This window comes from Cucurbita pepo, chromosome LG01 (genome assembly GCF_002806865.2).
Source record: "Cucurbita pepo subsp. pepo cultivar mu-cu-16 chromosome LG01, ASM280686v2, whole genome shotgun sequence".
NCBI classification, from domain to species: Eukaryota; Viridiplantae; Streptophyta; class Magnoliopsida; order Cucurbitales; family Cucurbitaceae; genus Cucurbita; species Cucurbita pepo.
In genome coordinates this window covers 675,252-696,239 of record NC_036638.1, presented here as the reverse complement: position 1 = coordinate 696,239, position 20,988 = coordinate 675,252, and the positions used below count along the sequence as shown (strand labels likewise).

Below are 20,988 nucleotides of genomic sequence, written 5' to 3'. Positions count from 1 at the left end.
GGAGCCATGGTCTACCCAACATTGTTTCATATCCTCCTTGCTCTTTGTCTAAGATTAAACTAAAGCTTTAATCAGGGGCATGACATCCGAGTTTTTTTTTTCTTTTGGCTAAGAAGCTTGTAGGTTGTGCGCCAACCATACGTAACTTGCACTATGATGCCTATAATGCTTAGCTATTGTCAATCACTGGCTAATGTTTTCCAAGGAGTACGGGGGTGAGGGGTGGGGGGTGGGGGTGGGCTTTTTGAGGCTCCAGCCGAAGAGTTGAAGCAAAAGGCCACCAAGCTTGTGAATCATCACTCCATGCCGGTGGATGAAGAGTTAGATGTGGGGCTAACAATCAACGTTCTCTTGGTGAAGAGAGAGACATGATTGGAATCTGGGAGACTCACAAGATTGAACCCCCACCTCGAGTTCAGATTCTCTGGTGAGATGATTTTTACGAAAATATTTCAACCCCTAACATTACTCTTTGAATGCCCAAACGAGAAGGAGTAAGTAGCTCGAGAAGAAGAGAATAGGTTCAAGAAATGAAATTGTGAAATCGAGTTGGAGAGGTAAAGATATTTATGGAACAAATTTAAAAGTTAAAAAGAATAGAAAATGAATTTTTTTTTAAAGGTTTTGTATAAATTTTTATACAATTTAACAACATTTTGAAAAGTTTTAAGGCCAAATTACCAAGTACATAAAATAGGAACTTCTCAAGACAAAAATTACAAAGTGTAAGGATGAAAATGATGTTTTTTCCAGATGAAATCAAATGAATTCACAAAGTTGAGCTTCAATTGTAGTTTCCTGTTTAAGAACTCGAACAAAATTACAGAAATCAAAATGAGCAAAAGGCTTCTGTACATTCAAGGCTATGAAAACATTAAAGACTGGGATCTAGCAAAATATGAGCATCCAAGTGTTTCATTATAGAGGGAGATCAAAAGAATTATTTGTAGCAAGTGGCAGCTTTAAGAGAGAATGAACTAACCTCTTTGCAGAACACTTCAGTACTCATTAAAATGGATTGCACCAACTTTCCACACAATGTAAGTGGTAGCAAACATTACTGTGCTAATGAAAACGAACGAGAAGGCAATGACGAGCAGATCTGAACCCCCAGGGAACTGAAAAGTCAAGCCTGCTTTTGGCATCCCTCGCTTGCTGTCATCAAACAAATTAGTAGGCGCTTCGGGAAGCCTCGACCTTTTCTTCCCACGATCACTCTCTCGTAACGCTTCCAATACTTTGCTGCCCATGTCTGATTTGGTGGTCTTTGATTCGTTGTAACGGCTAAGAACACGGGCTGCCCTTAATCTTTCTCTTGCAGTTAGAGGAGATTTTCTTGTGGATTGTGGATCAGGAGATGAACTTGCATCTGAAGACATTACTTGTTCATTGGAAGCTTCAGAAGATTGAGAAGAAGACTCCTCATTGTTAACGTTTAGTTGAGGATTTCTATTCTCATCTGAAGGCGATTGACTCACAGCTGAGGAAATGTTATCAGAAGGAGTTCTTCCAGTAATTCCAGCACTCTTCTCATTGGTGTCTGTGTCTACCTGGTTGCTGCCTGTAGCTGCAAGAGAGCGAGACAGTCTTTGTCTTCTCTCCTTTGCAATTCCTCTTGTTGTGCCATACGTTGCATACAAGGATGTCAATTTGCTGACCTTCGGAAATGTGGATCTCGAAATGTTCTCGTAAGTGGCTTGCAACTTCTGGTGAATATCAATAGGCATAATTAAGGAAACTACATTCACCAAGATCAAATTGAATGCAGCTGAACAAAGAGAAATGAATGGGCATGAGAGGAAGCTTCAAGGCATCAGATGGACCCAGTGACAATTCAAATCAATGTCCTGTACTTGATTTTCTAAGCCAAATTAAGTATTAAAAACTCATTAGTGAGTCAAACTTCTTATTTTAACAGGATATGTATAGGATATGTATAGGAGGTTCAAACCTTTAACCTCTTGGTCGAAAGTATATTCTTTAACTAGTTAACTATGTTCGGGTTAACCATCATACTAGTCGAACTTAAAGCTTGGAAGGATCTTCTTTGATAACTTTTACGACTGGGTTTCTTCTACCGTGGCCCCTAAGTTGTTTATATGGTGTCTTTCTCCTGAATATAGTCTTACAAAAACTTGAGGCTTGGAATCCAGATGTCCTTCCTAGTTTATCATAGCAATGAAAGATGACATAATCTCTACAGATCACTAGCTGTTCAAAGACAGTGCAACCATTGAGTGTATAGATTTGAAATTGAAAGGGCCAATAGAACTAAGCTGAGAAATCAACTTTTCTTTGCAATTTTCCCGTTCATCTCAGGTTAATGCTCCGGTGCTGCCATTCTAAAGTGAGGCACCTCACTTATTTCCAGAGAGAGTTTCCTTTATTGTCCTAATTCCATGATTTGGCTGTTCTCTCTGTTAGACGAACACGACTCTCTACAATGATATGATATTGTCCACTTTGAGCATAAGCTCTCATGGCTTTGCTTTGGGTTTCCCCAAAAGGCCTCATACCAATGGAGTTAGTATTCCTCACTTATAAACCCATGATCATTCCCTAAATTAGTCGATGTGGGACTTCCATCATCCAACACTCTCTACAATATCTCAATCAAGACGAGGAATCCTCAAGCTCATCATAATTATATAATATCACAGATTAGTTAACAAAGATTGCAGTATAAAGATTTGCACTCCTGAGGTTTCAAAGCTCTTGTGCAATCATTCAGTAAATGTTTATAAACTTTGGGCCAAAAGGAAAAAAGAAGTCTCCGCCAAAAAGAAGATAGAAATTGAAGATTCTAAGAAAGGGAATATTTCATTTCAAACCTTCGAATTTCTCAAAAAGCAGCGACCAGATCCTTTTCTTTCCTAGAGTATGGGAGTTCGAATCATCGTGTTGAACTCGAACAAACCTAAAGCACAGAACCAGAAACACTATGCCAAACACTGAATTCTTCGACTCTCACTGATATTTAAAGCATCTTTCCGAGTTTAGGTCGATTTATCATCCAATTCCAAACAAAATCGCCGTAAAGGAAGTAATAGATTCTCTCCCAAACAAATCGTAAAACACACTTTCGAGCAGAGAAATTCAAAACAAACAATAACGATAATGGAATGCAGAACTCGAAAAGAGAAAATTACAAGAAGAAATTACACATTCGAAGTTCAAAGAAGAGGAGATTCCTCCATAGATATTGAAGAGGGTGAAGAGATCGATACCGTCGAGTTGAAGCCGGTGAGAAGATTCAGAGAAACTGCCATATTTGTGAGAAGTTTTCAAGGCTCAACCATAGAGGAGGATTCAGAGAGGAGGACAGCTCCTCCAATGGCCGATGATTCTCTCTTTTTTGATATTCTTATGGGTAAAATGGTGGATGGCCTGTAATCAGAATCAAGAGGATCAGGGTTTTCCCCGTTCACGCTGCATTTTGGCGCGTGTATCACAATCCTGGTCTGAGCTTTATGATATCGGCTCGATTTTAGGCCAAAAACCGAGAACCGAACCGATCGATTTGCTACAATAGGAACCGAACCAATGTCGAATAAAAGACAAAACCGTCAGTTTGGTTTTTCCTCGGTTCGGTTCGATGAAAATCCTATTATTGCAATGGTGAGATGGAGAAAAATTGTATACAGACCATATAAATTCCAATATGTTCAAATTTTATCATAAAAATTGTTGGGCTCTTTCCTCGTTAGTGGTTACCTTCATCGGTTATGCACGTTGCCGAGGGAGATGCCGAGATGATCTTATTGGCAATGTCGGTTGTTGGTCAATGTGAGAGAGACAAAGAATCAAGATGGTAGCGAATAGACAAAGGAGTCGGCGTGGCTAAGAGGGAGACAGAGAATCGAGAATGAGATGGTTGATGATGTCATTGGACTAATAGGAAAAATGCATTTATTTGATTTTATGTTTGGTATCCGTGAGTGTCTAAGTCAGTTTTAGTACACTTCGACTAATCTTACAAGACAATCTAACCTTACTATAACTCGTAGAATACTAAATCTCAATTAAGTTAAAGACATGTCAATCCTCAATTATCTCTCCTCAACTCACTTAGTCACAAGATCACAGTTCATACCCGATGAAACATAAAAAAAAAATGTTAGATTTGGGAAGAGATTTGACTTTAAGTTATATTTTAGAATATTTCAGATCTCCTTTACTTTTCTCCAATCTATTAGAATCGGATCTCCTTTATCTTTATCCAATTATTTACATTTTTGTTAGCATTTTAAGTTATAGAAATCGGGTTAAAATGAATAAGAGGTTAGTTACCATTATAGTTCTAGTAAATAAGTCAGATTAATAGCCAAACAATTCATTACAAAATTAGCCAATAATATATGTTTACAGAATTAAAATAGTAAATAAGTAAAATCAGTAGCCAAACAATTGATTAAAAAATTGGCCAATAATATATATTTATCGAATTAAAATAAACACAGGAAAGATTTGATGAACATCGGTAAATATGAGAAGGTAACAAACTTTGATCAAATGTTATCAAGTAACAATATCTCTCGGTGAGAATAGAAAATNGCTGAATTTTATAGTTAGCACCTTTATTTTTATTTTATTTTAATAAACTTATATCAATGTAACTGTGACACGTGAGATAAATAAACTAAAAATAATTCGGTAGAAAAATACAAAAAAAAAAAAAACAAAAAGTTTGAATTTTAAAACATGTTATTATAAACATGTGGGTGTAGTAACTTTAAATATGTCGAATCAAACAATAAATTCTATAAGACACATCTAACACTAATTTTTATAATAAAGTTTGGTAAAAGTTGAATAAAAAAATTTGAATTTAGAGATCAAAATTAAAAAAAAAANTTCATACCCGATGAAACATAAAAAAAAAATGTTAGATTTGGGAAGAGATTTGACTTTAAGTTATATTTTAGAATATTTCAGATCTCCTTTACTTTTCTCCAATCTATTAGAATCGGATCTCCTTTATCTTTATCCAATTATTTACATTTTTGTTAGCATTTTAAGTTATAGAAATCGGGTTAAAATGAATAAGAGGTTAGTTACCATTATAGTTCTAGTAAATAAGTCAGATTAATAGCCAAACAATTCATTACAAAATTAGCCAATAATATATGTTTACAGAATTAAAATAGTAAATAAGTAAAATCAGTAGCCAAACAATTGATTAAAAAATTGGCCAATAATATATATTTATCGAANAGAGATCAAAATTAAAAAAAAAAAAAAAAAATTAATTAAAGCATGTGTAGAATATGACTAAAATAAAATTTCAGCTACCCACATTAATTATATATATATATATATATATAACAAATAAAGAATCTGAATAAGGAATCAATGGTTAAGATCATGATTCCATTTTTGGAGTGCCGATGGTATATTATATATATGTGTGGCTTATGATGTAATTACAAATTTTGTATCTTAAAATAAATTGATTGTATTTTTATTAAAAAATGGTAAAATAAATATAAATTTTATAATCTTGTTATTCATCAAACAATACTAAAATTAATATTAAAAAAAGCGAACATATAAAATTTTATTTTGTTTTAATGAACGTATATAATGATCGACCACACTTGAAGTATTTAAATTAATTTTAGTTTAAAAAACATGAAGTTTATTTTTTTTTCTTTTCTAAAATATAAATAGATAAAAGTATATAGTAAATTACACGTGCATATACTAAAACGAGAATGAATGAACAAACGTTAAAAATTATTGTTGAGAGAGGACGGACATGTCACATGGATTGTTATAGACATTGAAATTAAAAATTTATTTTCCTTCCAACAAAGCATTTAAGTTAGATCGAAGAAGATAAAAGACGCATATGGTATTTTAATATATGATATATCTAAATATTACATATCTTAACTACTTTAGATTATATTCATCGTTTTTTATTTGGATTTTTATATCAGGCTCGACTTCAAATGTTCTACAAAGTATTGATTTTTTAATGAATCACATTTTTTATATATATAAAAAAGCTAAAAGACAAAAAAAAAAAAAAAAAAAAAAAAAAAAAAAAAAAAAAAAAAAAAAAAAAAAAAAAAAAAAAAAAAAAAAAAAAAAAAAAAANTCTCGTGGATCAAATTTAACCAGAGCTGATAGAAATATGGATAAATTATTGTCTTTTTTGTTTTTTTAATTCTTATTTTGATAAGATTAATAGGGGAAGAGCTAGATGTTCAGAGGTTGTATGTATATACTCCATTGACAAAATACATACCCTAAGAAAGAATAAAAAAATAAAATAAAATAAAATAACGAGGTACATGTGCTTATCTTGAAGGGATCCATGCAAGTGGTGCCATCCATCTGATTCTCAAAACGGACGGTCATGATGCTCCCATCTTAGATGCATGATTTTACGTTACCTTCCTTTATGGGTCACACTAAGTCTATTTAGTCTGTTGAAGAGAAGTTTACACATTTATAATAAAAAATGTTTTGTTAATCTGGATTAGATTAAATTAAATTAAATTAAATTAAATTAAAAAGAAAAAAGTTTCTCTCTTATTTTGATTTCCCAAAATGTTGCCTACAAATTCACTCCCAATTCTTCTCTCAAATTCACTGATTTCCCATCTTCCTTTCTTCTTCTTCTTCTTCTTCTTCTTCTTCTTCTTCTTCTTCTCCTCTCATGGCGGCTTTCAATTCCGTCGAGGTTAAGCACGTCCACGTCATCACTCCGGCCGAACCCCCTCCACCGTGTCTCCTCCCCCTCTCCGCCATTGATTCCCAGCTCATGCTTCGCTTCCCCAATGAGTATCTTCTCATTTACACTCCCTCCCCTGCTTTAGATCGCTCCACCATTTCTTCTTCCTTTCGAGCCGCTTTGTCCCAAGTTTTGGTTTCCTACTTCCCTCTTTCCGGTCGGGTTCGGGAGAGGCCCGACGCCTCCGGTCTGGAGGTTGTTTCTCGCTCTCAGGGGGCGCTTTTTCTTGAGGCCGTTTCGGATTGCTACTCGGCCGAGGACTTCGACCGCCCGCCTCCCTCTATCGCCAAGTGGCGGGGGTTTTTGACGTTTCCTGAGGAGGATGCGTTGGATGGATCTCCACCCTTGGTTGTTCAGCTGACGTGGCTTAAGGATGGAGCGGCGGCGGTTGGGGTTGGGCTTAGTCATTCTCTTTGCGATGGAATTGGTAGCGCCGAGTTTCTCAACTCCTTTGCGGATTTCGCTGCCGGGAGACTCCGCGCCGCCTCTGAGTTGAAACCGCCTCCGGTTTGGGATCGGCATTTACTCAATCCGCAACCCCAATTTTGCCACCGTCGGTATTCATCTCCGCCGCCGGAGTTCCAGCGTGTACCCGATCTCTGCCGGTTCATGTCCCTGTTTACCGACGAACCGCTTGTTCCCACTGCTGTTACGTTCGGGAAAACGCATATCACGAGCCTGAAGTCGCTCGCTCACTCCACGCGCCGCCCCGGTGTACCGGCGTTAACGGCGTTTGAGGTTCTTGCTGCTCATATATGGCGGAGCTGGGCTAGATCCTTGAAGCTCCCTCCAAATCAAACGCTGAAGCTTCTCTTTAGCATTAATGTACGGAAACGGATCAAGCCGAATCTCCCCTCTGGTTACTACGGCAACGCCTTTGTCCTCGGCTGCGCTCAGACCACCGCCGGCGAGCTGGCGGAGAAGAAGCTGGACCATGCCGCCAGTTTAGTGAGGAAGGCGAAAGAGAGAGTCGGAGACGAGCACGTGAGACACGTGGCTGAGACATTGAGCGAGTCGAGGGTGTGTCCAGACTTGATCGGCGTTCTGATACTTACCCAGTGGTCAAGGTTGGGGTTAGAGAAGGTTGACTTCGGAATGGGCCGGCCGGTTCACGTAGGCCCGATCTGCAGTGACCGGCACTGCTTTTTATTGCCGGTTAACAATCAGACGGACGCTGTAAAAACGATGTTGGCGGTCCCCACGTCCGCCGTTGACAAGTATGAATCAATGGTCAGAAACGTGGCCACGTGAACTCACTTGATCTTGACACGTGGTTGAGTTGACTTGCAAAAAAATGTCTCTTGTTTTTTTCCTTCTTTTTTGCGTTCTAATATTTTTATTTATTTAGTTTTTCTGTCCTTCGATTGCACTTGCAAAAATTGTCAACTAGTACTCAATCGTCTCTATGGAATATTCCTGTGTTTATGAATACACAAAATGCACCAGATCCCTTTAATTCTCATTTTATCATATCTTCTAATGCAACTCTCTAGCCTCATCTTTTTGTTACATTAATAACACATACTCATTTGATATTTATATTAACGTCATTTTCATGCTCTTAGGTTGTGTCCTAAATCGGTCTAACGACATGATGCAATATGATCCTCATCATCATACAACATGCTTAATCTGGAAAACATCGTTATATTAAGATAAACATCATGCCATCATTATACTCATCGTTTTGCCATCAAATGCATCAAACATATCAAGTACGTCATAAATCGAAGTCTATATATTACGCACATCATCATGCATCATAGCTCATACATCAGCATATACTAGTATACGGCATCATACGATATAGCTCATACATTAGCATATATTCATACTCATACATCATCATATATTCATACATTAGCATATATTCATACATCATCGTTTTGGGCTACTGGGCTGGTTTTTGGGTTTTGGGTCGAGCCAAAATTGGGCCTCAGGTCTGTAGGTTGGTTTCGGGTTGCAGAGCGGGCGCGGGTTGGACCGGCCTCTTCGACTCTCACCGATATTTAAAGCATCTTTCCGAATTTAGGTCGATTTATTATCCAATTCCAAACAAAATCGCCGCAAAGGAAGTAACAGATTCTCTACCAAACAAATCGTAAAACACACTCTGGAGCAGAGAAATTCAAAACAAACAAAAATGATAATGGAATGCAGAACTCGAAAAGAGAACATTACAAGAAGAAATTACGCATTCGAAGTTCAAAGAAGAGAGGTTCCTCCATAGATATCGAAGGAGGGTAAAGAGAGCGATACCGTTGAGTTGAAGCCGGTGAGAAGATTCAGAGAAACTGCCATATCTGTGTGTAGGTTTCAAGGCTTAACCATGGAGGAGGATTCAGAGAGGAGGGCAGCTCCTCCAATGGCCGATGATTCTCTCTTTTTTGATATTTTCATCGGTAAAATGCTGGATGGCCTGTAATCAGAATCGAGAGGATCAGGGATTTCCCCGTTCACGCTGCATTTTGGCGCGTGTATCACAATCCTGGTCTAAGCTTGATAATATCGGCTCGATTTTAGGGAAAAAATCGAGAACCGAACTGAACCAATGTCGAATGAAAGACAAAACCGACAGTTTGGTTTTTCCTCGGCTCGGTTCTCGATTCTCATTTTTAAAATCTCAATTCATTGAAGAAAAATTGATGAAAATCCTATTGTTGCAATGATGAGATGGAGAAAAATTGTGTACACACCATATAAATTCCAATGTGTTCAAATTTAATTTGGAATCACAACATTTCTATCATAAAAATTGTTGGGATCTTTCCTGGTATGTAGGTTGCCGAGGGAGATGTTGAGATGACTTTACTTGCAATGTCGGTTGTTGGTCAATCTGAGAGAGGTAGAGAAGTAAGATGGTGGCGAATGGACAAAGGAGTCTGGACAAAGGAGTCGGCATGGCTAAAAGGGAGACAGCAAGTCGAGAATGAGATGGTTGATGATGTCATTGGACTAATAGGAGAAAAGCATGTATTTGATTTTTTTTCCGATATCCGAGAGTTCCAAGTGAATTTTAGTACACTACGACTATATGTAGTTATCAAGATAACAACCGAAGTTGTATCAAGATGAATCAAGATACTCGTCATGCAAACCAGAGTTGTTGAAAATAGAAAACTTCTTCTCTAGACATATACATACTAGTTATGATTTCAAAATAGCAAGATCAAAATTGACCAGCTAACATATCAGAGGTAACTTAGAAGCAATTAAACAAGCCATAAAACTCATTGATCAGAGTGCTCTTGCACGAAGATGAATGAAGGCCTAAGCAATTTGCTGAGATGGAAAAATGCATCAATATATTAGAGGAAAGAACCCACACATTTAGATCTAGACCACTTTGAATCAGAGTTTACTTAGCCACATCATCATTCAGAATTAGGTTCTAATATGACAGAACTTAAAAAATGAACTTTTATAATTCATTACGAGTTTATTGTTCTGTAGAGAGTTAACTTTTTCTACCATGAAAAATCAGAACTATATAAAACACAATAATACCTAAGAACCGTATGATTTCCATTCCTAATTGTTGGGAGTCCATGGTACAATGGGAGATGGAGTTTCTAAACCAAAATTTGAGAAATCAGAGTTTGTCACATTACCAGGAGAGAACAACCATACCGGAATCCTCCTGCCTTGTTTAGACTTCAGAAACTCGTATAACGAAGCAGATCAGTTACAGTGTTCGTGCAAATACTCGCTCCTCACCTCGAACTTGAGCCTAAAATTGGTCGGATTGCTGCCTTGAAATCTTCATAAAACTTCTTCTCAGAAAATCTCTCTGCACGCCTCCTTGCCGCAGCAGCCATTTTGAGTCTCTCAGTTTCTGGCATTCTTACAACCTGTAGAATAGCATCTGCATATTCGTTCACATTGGTGGCAAGGAATCCAGTTTGTTGTTCGTCTTCTTCGAGAACTATGTCCATCTTTGGTCCAGCAGAGTTATGAGCTGAAAGTAAAGTAGAAATATGAGCCTCACATCAATACACCTGTAAGAATATTCAGCGAAGATCTTAAACCAAAGAAATATAAATAAAAAGTCTCCCACCAATTGGGATTGCTCCTGCAGCCATGTATTCTACCACGCTTATTCCAAAATGTTCATCTGTCATGGAATGAATTCCCGCCACAGCACCTCCTAGAAGTCCCACCAAGTCTCTGCATGAGTCCAAGAGTTTCAGAGTTTATATAGAAAACAGAAAAGGTTCGCAGTTTGCAGTTTAAGATACAGTAAAAAGCCCAAATCAGGAATTACGGCGGTGCTGTAACCAATGGAGCTGGTATACCATAAAGCAGCAATGACGAAAGGTCGTAATGGGTACCAGTCAGGGACAAAGGAAATATTTGGAATTTGAGGTAGAATTCATTTAATCATGAGATGTTCCAGAGGCAGCAGAGTCCAGGAAGAATCATCGTTTATCGTTGTCATATATGCATAGGCTTTTACTAGGGAGTGTTTAGATCCTAGGATGAAAGTTAGCTTGCAAAGTTTACTTGTATGGGGGTTATCTTGTTTCATGGGCTTTTTCATAGAGGCGGTTGGCTGGCTAACCAAACTTCTTTGTACCCTTCATTTCCTAGATATTTTTCTTATGAGAATGACAAATTGCTCTCAAGATGGTACATAAAAGTATGTAACTGACAATGAATTACTCCCCAATTTAACTAAGAATATTTTGAACTCCACATCCTAATCATGCAGATTAATAGCCATATTACGAGGAACACCAGAGGCCAGTAATGAGGAATCTTTCCTACACTACAACAGTGCTAAAGGAAACTTTACTCCAGAGGCACTGACCTGTACATTAAATTCTTGTAGAATTCCACATCCTCGTCAACCTTCAGTTCAATAGCCTTGTTTTTCAAACTTTGGAGTCTTTCTTCATCTGATTTATTGCGACAACTGCCCACAAACTGGAGCTTAGGCCGCACTGAACTTGAATCTAATTTCTTGATGGCAGCTGAAAATGCCTCAAGTTGGAGTAAATGCGCCTGAGATGATCAATTTCAGTCATCAAAGATTAGCTAACTGCTGAAGGCCCTAAGAATGAGCCAATAGAATTTTAGTACCTTGGATTATAAGGTTCACATAAGAGGGCCCACCTTTTCTGGACGAAATTGAGCAACAGATATAATTATGGGAGTTCTAGTGGGTCGTTCTAAAGGAAGTGCCTGTGCAGATAACAACTTGTTACACGCAGCTGTTGGAGTCAACTCATCAATAGAGAAGAATGAAGGGAGAGAGAGAACTGAAAACTACGAGGAGCAAATAAAACCCAACAAAAATTCTTCAGGGAAAACCAGAGGACGGACCTGTAATACAGAAGTATCACATGGGGGATAGACTCGTTTTATACGGTCAGGAATTCTCCATAATTTTTCGATGTGAGATTGAGTCCATGAAGAATTGACCATCGCAAGTTGTGTAAATGAGCCCACAAATCCATACATCCAGCTAAAAAGAACATAATAGATAACTTTGCACTGAGAAAGCCACGAGCTGCCACAGAGAAAACTTGTTACACACAATATTTGCTAGAAAGTTCTCCATGAGACAAACGCAATTATATTGACTAAAAGATCACCAAATAACAAGGATGTCAGATGATTCGGAACATGCAAGACGAATATGGACAATAAGATTGCTAAAGCACCAAATTCACAGTTGTTATACTACAGATGAGTAGTCATGTCCCAGCCCAAGGAAACAAGAAGGAAAAAAGAACATAAAAAGTTGGGGGAAAGTGAATCCAATTAAGTAGTACTTGCTATCACATAAATTCAACATCAAATAAAAAGAGTACAAATTTATTGCTAACCATCTAGGCTTTCTAGAAATCCGTCCTGCGATCAGTATTAGGGGACAAATTAGTTGAATGAACACCAAAAACATTAAGGCCACAGTCATAAATAACTTTGAGGACATCCATTGTTTCTAATAAGAAGTTAAGAAACAGACCTCTTAGCAATTAAGGCGTCATTGTTATACATTGAACTCCTCCCACGAACCCGAGATAGCATGTCTAAGCTGATTGTCGGATAATGTGTATAACAAACAACGATACAACCGAACAACCGGGCAAGGGGATAAGTAAAGGCATATCCACTAGTGTCAAAATAATACAGAGGAGTGAATTTGCATAAGGCCTCCCATGAGAGATAGATAGAGCCAAAACTCTGACCAATCATAGTGAAGCGAGGATAAGTTGTTTCTTCAATCCACTTCCTTTTACAAAGATGCACAACCTGAGCGATAAATGAATTGAACAGAAGAACAAAGTAAATCGAACTTCCTTAGCAACACCAGTGAATCTGATATAGTTTCAGTGAAACGAAAAGAGGGAAAATGATATAGAAACTCGCTTCAAGAAGATTCAACTGCACAAATGGTTCCAAACTAGATTATTCTAGAAATATGCATAATCTAGGGCGGCGATTTCAAAGAAAGACAAAAAATCACCTTAGGTGGAAAAAGAAGTTTGACGCCAAATCGATCGACAGCACGAGCCATCAAGCTCTCTGGTGAAGCATCATGATCGCCAGTGAAGACGACGCATTCAAGGCTAGGGTTTTCATCCTGAATAGCTTTGACGGCGCACCACAGAACTCTCTCACCGCCTCCGCCATCGTTGGTGTAGGGATGGAAGAATCCGACTGCTCTCTTCCGGTTTCGACGGCTGTTCAGAATTCCTAAACTAATTCTTCGAATTATGGCAACGAGAGCTATGAGCAACGCCCACAGCAGCACCTCTCCAGCCATAAGCTTCAAATGTCGCAAGAAATACGATCGGAAGCTCTTGAGATGAATCGAATTCACGCAGTAGGTTATCGATCATCTATCTTTCCCTTTTCAGGCCGGGACATTGCGGTCAGTCGGCAGGGTATATTGGTCTTTACACTTTTCTCCCATTTCCTTTTTTTTTTTAATTTTTAAATCCATTTATTTCTCTAATACGTTTAAGTAATTTTCACGTTTTGTTCTTCTATTTTTCTTCACTTTTTCTATTTTTTTTTTTTACTAGTTTGGTAAAACAATAATTAAACTTTTTAAAAATAAAATCAAGTGAAATAATTAAAAATCATTAATATGACTTTTAGGTGAAGGTGATAATATTTTATCGAGTTTGAACGATATTTTATTTTTCAGATTCGTTCGTACATATTAAATTTTTTTATTTATTTTTTAAATTGATTGAACTAAAAGAATTTAACGAAATTATATTTGGTAGGTTCATTTATAAAGTCAATAACATACAACTCTATTCACGTGCCACAGCACATTAGCATGCTTCCCTTGCAACTCATTTCAAAAGTTTTGTTATTGTTATAGAGCTTCCACGCATGTAGTCCACGTGGCATATGTTTACTTTTAATAGGGCGTTTTTTAATTAAAGAAAATCCCAGAGAAAAAAAAAATAAAAATAAAAATAGAATTTCCTTCTGTTAAAACTATCTTACAATTCAAGCTCACTCGTAGTAAATATTGTCGGTTTTAGTCTATTACTTATGGTCATCAGCCTCATAATTTTAAAATAACTCTACGGAGAGGTTTCCAAACTCTTATAAGGAATGTTTCGTTCCCCTATTCAATCGGTGTGAGATCTCACAATTCACCTCTTTGGAGCCAACGTATTCGCTGACACATCGTTGTTTAACTCTAATACCATTTGTAACATCAGAAGTGGGATCTCTGAAGCTCAAATATACGGTTGAAAAGGATAAATACATTATTTACAAACATGCCTCCAAATATTCTAAGAAAAGTTAAGGATGTACGTCTCATAATCGGATCAGATTTATAAATATTCTTAGCATTATTCATAAATATTAATAAAAATATAATACAAAAACAATAAATTTTACAGTTTGTAATTAATTATTATTAAAGCAGAATTTGACTAAATTTACAGTAATCTATGGACTCAAATCTTTGAATTCGATTATGTAACCTCACACCATTTGAAGGTTGTTTGAGTTATCGGCGGCGCGGAGGGAGATCCGACAAAGCGGGCAGCTCGACTGCAACCGGAGCCACTGGTCCACGCACTCCGAGTGGAAACAATGATGGCACAGCGCCAGAATCTTAACCTTCTCCCCGTCTTCAAACACGCCCAAGCAAATACAGCACTCCGCCGCGGTGGCGGCGGCGTCTACTTCCTCCGCCGCCTTGTACAGAGTTATTGATTGGCAGTTAATTGTCGCCTGGTCGAGCCCCTGTTGCGGCGGCGACCTGGAGGACCGGACGCCAGGGACGGAAGCAGAGAAGGTCGTGAGGCTATGGTATCGGCAGACCCATCGAGCGTAAAGGAAAATAAAAGTCACGAGAAGGATGACGGCGAATAGAACGGCGATGAAGAAGAAAGTCCGGCCGCGGATTTGGAAGATCCGATCGTCGAGCTCCGTGAAGTGCCAGTGGACGGACGGGGGGGCTTGGAGTGTCGCCATTACAACCTCCAACTCATCAACACAAACAGAAACAGAGGAATCCCCACGGCGGCGGATACGGTGTCCGGAGAATCGTAGCGGCGGAGGAAAAGGGAAGGAGGAAGAAGGGGAAAGGTTCTTGGGCTTTTGGAACAGTGTCAGATATTTTTTTCCCCCAAAGAGTAAATAATTGAGAGTTTAGATATTTTTTTTTTGNTTAAAAATAAAATCAAGTGAAATAATTAAAAATCATTAATATGACTTTTAGGTGAAGGTGATAATATTTTATCGAGTTTGAACGATATTTTATTTTTCAGATTCGTTCGTACATATTAAATTTTTTTATTTATTTTTTAAATTGATTGAACTAAAAGAATTTAACGAAATTATATTTGGTAGGTTCATTTATAAAGTCAATAACATACAACTCTATTCACGTGCCACAGCACATTAGCATGCTTCCCTTGCAACTCATTTCAAAAGTTTTGTTATTGTTATAGAGCTTCCACGCATGTAGTCCACGTGGCATATGTTTACTTTTAATAGGGCGTTTTTTAATTAAAGAAAATCCCAGAGAAAAAAAAAATAAAAATAAAAATAGAATTTCCTTCTGTTAAAACTATCTTACAATTCAAGCTCACTCGTAGTAAATATTGTCGGTTTTAGTCTATTACTTATGGTCATCAGCCTCATAATTTTAAAATAACTCTACGGAGAGGTTTCCAAACTCTTATAAGGAATGTTTCGTTCCCCTATTCAATCGGTGTGAGATCTCACAATTCACCTCTTTGGAGCCAACGTATTCGCTGACACATCGTTGTTTAACTCTAATACCATTTGTAACATCAGAAGTGGGATCTCTGAAGCTCAAATATACGGTTGAAAAGGATAAATACATTATTTACAAACATGCCTCCAAATATTCTAAGAAAAGTTAAGGATGTACGTCTCATAATCGGATCAGATTTATAAATATTCTTAGCATTATTCATAAATATTAATAAAAATATAATACAAAAACAATAAATTTTACAGTTTGTAATTAATTATTATTAAAGCAGAATTTGACTAAATTTACAGTAATCTATGGACTCAAATCTTTGAATTCGATTATGTAACCTCACACCATTTGAAGGTTGTTTGAGTTATCGGCGGCGCGGAGGGAGATCCGACAAAGCGGGCAGCTCGACTGCAACCGGAGCCACTGGTCCACGCACTCCGAGTGGAAACAATGATGGCACAGCGCCAGAATCTTAACCTTCTCCCCGTCTTCAAACACGCCCAAGCAAATACAGCACTCCGCCGCGGTGGCGGCGGCGTCTACTTCCTCCGCCGCCTTGTACAGAGTTATTGATTGGCAGTTAATTGTCGCCTGGTCGAGCCCCTGTTGCGGCGGCGACCTGGAGGACCGGACGCCAGGGACGGAAGCAGAGAAGGTCGTGAGGCTATGGTATCGGCAGACCCATCGAGCGTAAAGGAAAATAAAAGTCACGAGAAGGATGACGGCGAATAGAACGGCGATGAAGAAGAAAGTCCGGCCGCGGATTTGGAAGATCCGATCGTCGAGCTCCGTGAAGTGCCAGTGGACGGACGGGGGGGCTTGGAGTGTCGCCATTACAACCTCCAACTCATCAACACAAACAGAAACAGAGGAATCCCCACGGCGGCGGATACGGTGTCCGGAGAATCGTAGCGGCGGAGGAAAAGGGAAGGAGGAAGAAGGGGAAAGGTTCTTGGGCTTTTGGAACAGTGTCAGATATTTTTTTCCCCCAAAGAGTAAATAATTGAGAGTTTAGATATTTTTTTTTTGTCGATAAGGATAGTTACGTTTTGGTCGTACAGATATTATTCAAAATATCATAGCGTGCTCACTCGCATAAAAAGCGCGTGTATAACACGACTTCATACTTTAATTAAGGTAATTATAAAAAAAAAACATTAATTAGGTCGAAAAGTATTGTTAAAATGATTTAATATATTATAAACATATATGGACATATATGTATACAATTTCAACAAATTTTGACCCACGGTCGCAAAAGTCTTATATGTTGGCTGCCTATGTTGTCAAACATGAATTTAATGAAATCGTTAAGGTAAGAATTAAATGTTGTGTTTAACAATTTGGGACTATTGTATTGACATGTTTTGTGATGACTTATGTTTAAGATTCGATATCTAATGATTCTGATATTTTTCTACATCTCTTGTAACATGGTCTTGCTTCTAATAGTGAAGATTATTCCAATACACCAACACAGGTATTTTCAGCATGTTTTTTCTTCACTCACGTGTTTTCTGATGAAATTTGCAAGCGATCATCCAACATAGGATTGCTCTAAGCAAAACACGTTTAAATTTAAAGTTTTTATGATTTAATCACTAAAAAAGTTCAGCATCAGAATGGGTTGGACTTGGAGTAGGCTTGGAGGATCAGCTCAATAGTGGTTTCGATAGTTGAAAACAAATGTCTATAGCATCATTCCGAGAACTAACCCGAGCTTTCATTATCTAACTTTTAAGAGGGTGAGATAAAAAAAAAAAAAAAAANGGGATCTCTGAAGCTCAAATATACGGTTGAAAAGGATAAATACATTATTTACAAACATGCCTCCAAATATTCTAAGAAAAGTTAAGGATGTACGTCTCATAATCGGATCAGATTTATAAATATTCTTAGCATTATTCATAAATATTAATAAAAATATAATACAAAAACAATAAATTTTACAGTTTGTAATTAATTATTATTAAAGCAGAATTTGACTAAATTTACAGTAATCTATGGACTCAAATCTTTGAATTCGATTATGTAACCTCACACCATTTGAAGGTTGTTTGAGTTATCGGCGGCGCGGAGGGAGATCCGACAAAGCGGGCAGCTCGACTGCAACCGGAGCCACTGGTCCACGCACTCCGAGTGGAAACAATGATGGCACAGCGCCAGAATCTTAACCTTCTCCCCGTCTTCAAACACGCCCAAGCAAATACAGCACTCCGCCGCGGTGGCGGCGGCGTCTACTTCCTCCGCCGCCTTGTACAGAGTTATTGATTGNAAATAAAATAAAAAAACGAGGTGTCTATTATATATATATAATATTCCAAAAAAAGCATTTAAAATATTTTTCTAATTAAGCATCGAGAACTCTGTACTCTTAGGCCCATGGGCTAATTGTTTTGGTTCTTTTTCAAACACTATTTTCGTTCATATAAATTATTATATTTGTTAGTTATATAATTCTTTCGGACCAATATGTTCTTTTTTTTCAAACATTTTCTTTTATATGCTTTCCATGAGTATATATAAATATAATAATTTGAGGATTATAGCTCGAAAACTTGATTGGTTATCGGTTGGCGATTTATAACAATTGAGGGTAGACCCCACGTTGATCGTCATTGGTAACTCTCTCTCTTCGACATACACGATGAAACACATGCACCTAATTAAGCTATGAGAACTATGCCAACATATTTTCAGGCCTATAGACGAAAAAATGGATTTTTTTTTTTTTTTAATCTAACTACCTAACTTATGGGTCGAAATCCTTCGATGAAATCAAGACCTCAATCTTTTAAAAGATATGTTCACCAACATCGACTAAGATTTGTGAGACATTACAGATCAGACCACAGCTCGACATGGTTAAAATTGTTGGACAAATAATTGAGAAACAATGAACCAAACAAAGGAACGAATTGAGCTACTTTTGCGAGGAAGACACGTGAAGGGTAAAACATGAAACAGAGACAAACAATTTTAGGCCAAAACAACAGCAAAGACAGAAGTTGTTGCCTATGATCCATGCAAATCCATGCACATAAAATATACACACAACACCATTTTTATTTATTTATTTATTTGGGTTTTAATTATTTAAAAAGAAAAAACAGAAAAGAAAAGAGAAAATCATGTGTGTTCTTATCTCCGACCTAAAATCCCATATCTGAGATTGCTTTTGGAAAGGGGTTTATGGCTTTTTGAGAGATATGAATCAATATCTTTTGGGGCCCTACTCCATTTTGACCTCTTATTTGCTTTCTTATCGTCCCTTTTCCATTCTGATATCATATTCAAAAATGTCTTAAAATATGTGTCGATACATAGCTGGATCTACAGATTTGCTATTGATATTAGATTATGATCGACGTACAGTACAATATATTCATTGACATGTATCTCTATCGCTAACGACTATGATATTAAGTCAGCTTGTACATAACTCAACTGATTTAGAATATTATTACCTCGACCCATCTTAAAAGATGTCTTTGCCTTCTCTCTCTAGGATCATGTTGAAAGATGCCTTCGCCCCTTTGTGTCTCTCTTCGAGGTAAGACAGACAAAAAAGAAGATGACGAGTAATTAGGGCATTACAAATTTTATTGTAATTTTAATTGTATATATATATATATATATATCATCACAATTACTCCAACTTTAAATTCCATCTTTATGTTATTTTTTTTCTAAAGATATAAAGTTGGCAAAATCTTTGAAAAATAAAACCCAAAAAAGGGGAAAAAAAAGTAGCTTACTTGGGAACTTCAATTTGAGTTGATAGTCTTGAATATTTAATAAACTAAATCATCCCTTTTATTACTTTTGTAATTATATAGTTTAAATAAATATTTTATTTTTAATAAATTTATATCATCATGATTTGATATAAATAAACTAAAAATAACGGGTAGAAAAATACAAAAAAGTTTGAATTTTGAGACATGTTATTATGGACATGTTGCTGTAGTAACTTTAGACGTGTCGAATGCAAGACACAAATTTAACAATAATTTCTCTAAGAAAGCTTTCGAAAAGTTGAATAAAAAAGTTTGAATTTGGAGATCAAAACAAAAAAATAAATGAAAAAATTAATTAAAGCATGTGTAGAGTACGAAAGCTTAACTAAAAATAAAATTTCAGTTACCGACATTAATTTTTTATATATATATAATTTATAATAACAAATCAAGAATCCTTGCCCTCTATCTTTTTAGGAACTTTAATTGTGATTTTTAATGAACATGAATAAGGAATCAATGATTAAGATCATGATTCCATTTTTGGAGTGCCAATGGTATATATATATGTGGCTTATGATGTAATTAAAAATTTTGTATCTTAAAATAAATTAATTATATTTTTTTAATTAAAAAATGGTAAAAGATCTCTGCTAAAATTAATATAAAAAAATTTTGATTTTTTTTTTTTTTTTTTTTTTTTTTTTTGGGGAAAGTATATAGTGATTAGCTAAAACGGATAATATCTGCTATAAGTAGGTTTGGGCTGTTACAAATGATATCAGACCCAGACATCGAGCGATGTGTCTAGCAGTGAACTTAGGTTGTTACACGTGCAACCCAATAAGCCTAAGAGAAACTCAATTCAACTTTGAGACCAAGTAAAGAATCTACTGAGCTAAGAAGCTTGAAAGCTTGCCTCGAATATCATAGGATAAAAATTATTGGTCTATCCCATGGTACAATAATACACACATAAACACAATATATATAAAAATGAATATACGAAGATGATAATTTTATAAATAAATGAACATTGAAAATTATTGTTGAGAGAGGACCGATATGTCACATGGGTTGTTATAGACATCGAAATTAAAAAATTATTTTCCTTCCAACTAAGCATTTAAATTAGATGCATACCGTATTTTAATACATCATATATCTAAATATTGCATATCTCAACGACTTTAGATTATATTCATTACTCCTTATTGAACTTTAATATCATGATTGACTTCAAATGTTCAGCAAAGTCAATTATATAAATTATTGTGTTTTTTAATGAA

The 20,988-nt window shown here is 36.6% G+C and overlaps 5 protein-coding genes across 8 annotated transcripts; 1 reads left to right on the top strand and 4 right to left on the bottom strand.

Annotated features, from left to right (window-relative positions):
- Positions 1-755: 755 nt before the first annotated feature.
- On the bottom strand, positions 756-9,066 carry LOC111777420. 4 transcript variants are annotated; one of them, XM_023657020.1, is made up of 2 exons: positions 9,002-9,066; positions 756-1,706 (listed from the first exon to the last, which is right to left on the bottom strand). In XM_023657020.1, the coding sequence occupies exons 1-2, from the start codon at positions 9,041-9,043 to the stop codon at positions 999-1,001; spliced, it is 750 nt and encodes a 249-aa protein (XP_023512788.1). In that variant the 5' UTR covers positions 9,044-9,066; the 3' UTR covers positions 756-998. The 4 variants fall into 4 exon arrangements, with proteins under 4 accessions (XP_023512788.1, XP_023512804.1, XP_023512779.1 ...); XM_023657036.1 differs by having other exon boundaries at positions 756-1,703; positions 9,002-9,058; XM_023657011.1 differs by lacking the exon at positions 9,002-9,066 and adding an exon at positions 3,228-3,391.
- LOC111777413 (fatty alcohol:caffeoyl-CoA acyltransferase-like) lies at positions 6,627-8,209 on the top strand. Its single transcript, XM_023656999.1, has one exon. It carries the CDS (start codon positions 6,668-6,670, stop codon positions 7,991-7,993), a length of 1,326 nt encoding a protein of 441 aa, XP_023512767.1. The 5' UTR covers positions 6,627-6,667; the 3' UTR covers positions 7,994-8,209.
- Positions 9,067-10,139: 1,073 nt separating the features above from the next.
- LOC111811686 (GDP-Man:Man(3)GlcNAc(2)-PP-Dol alpha-1,2-mannosyltransferase) lies at positions 10,140-13,634 on the bottom strand. The gene is made up of 7 exons (XM_023698685.1): positions 13,215-13,634; positions 12,714-13,000; positions 12,068-12,254; positions 11,858-11,926; positions 11,553-11,746; positions 10,800-10,909; positions 10,140-10,700 (listed from the first exon to the last, which is right to left on the bottom strand). Exons 1-7 carry the CDS (start codon positions 13,512-13,514, stop codon positions 10,456-10,458), a joined length of 1,392 nt encoding a protein of 463 aa, XP_023554453.1. The 5' UTR covers positions 13,515-13,634; the 3' UTR covers positions 10,140-10,455.
- A 973-nt stretch (positions 13,635-14,607) lies between these two features.
- On the bottom strand, positions 14,608-15,373 carry LOC111776523 (RING-H2 finger protein ATL66-like). Its single transcript, XM_023655992.1, has one exon. The coding sequence runs from the start codon at positions 15,197-15,199 to the stop codon at positions 14,705-14,707; it is 495 nt and encodes a 164-aa protein (XP_023511760.1). The 5' UTR covers positions 15,200-15,373; the 3' UTR covers positions 14,608-14,704.
- An 828-nt stretch (positions 15,374-16,201) lies between these two features.
- On the bottom strand, positions 16,202-17,029 carry LOC111776421 (RING-H2 finger protein ATL66-like). Its single transcript, XM_023655860.1, has one exon. It carries the CDS (start codon positions 16,791-16,793, stop codon positions 16,299-16,301), a length of 495 nt encoding a protein of 164 aa, XP_023511628.1. The 5' UTR covers positions 16,794-17,029; the 3' UTR covers positions 16,202-16,298.
- Between the last annotated feature and the right edge of the window lie 3,959 nt (positions 17,030-20,988).

Coding starts and splice junctions, on each gene's coding strand:
- LOC111777413 (XM_023656999.1), top strand. CDS start 6,668: ATGGCGGCTTTCAATTCCGTCGAGGTTAAGCACGTCCACGTCATCACT.
- LOC111777420 (XM_023657020.1), bottom strand. CDS start 9,043: ATGGCAGTTTCTCTGAATCTTCTCACCGGCTTCAACTCAACG. Junction 1,707..9,001: donor TCACCGGCTTCAACTCAACG/GTATCGCTCTCT, acceptor GATATTCACCAG/AAGTTGCAAGCCACTTACGA.
- LOC111811686 (XM_023698685.1), bottom strand. CDS start 13,514: ATGGCTGGAGAGGTGCTGCTGTGGGCGTTGCTCATAGCTCTCGTTGCC. Junction 11,747..11,857: donor CTCAATTTCGTCCAGAAAAG/GTGGGCCCTCTT, acceptor TGATCATCTCAG/GCGCATTTACTCCAACTTGA. Junction 10,701..10,799: donor TGCAGGAGCAATCCCAATTG/GTGGGAGACTTT, acceptor CTTTACTTTCAG/CTCATAACTCTGCTGGACCA.
- LOC111776523 (XM_023655992.1), bottom strand. CDS start 15,199: ATGGCGACACTCCAAGCCCCCCCGTCCGTCCACTGGCACTTCACGGAG.
- LOC111776421 (XM_023655860.1), bottom strand. CDS start 16,793: ATGGCGACACTCCAAGCCCCCCCGTCCGTCCACTGGCACTTCACGGAG.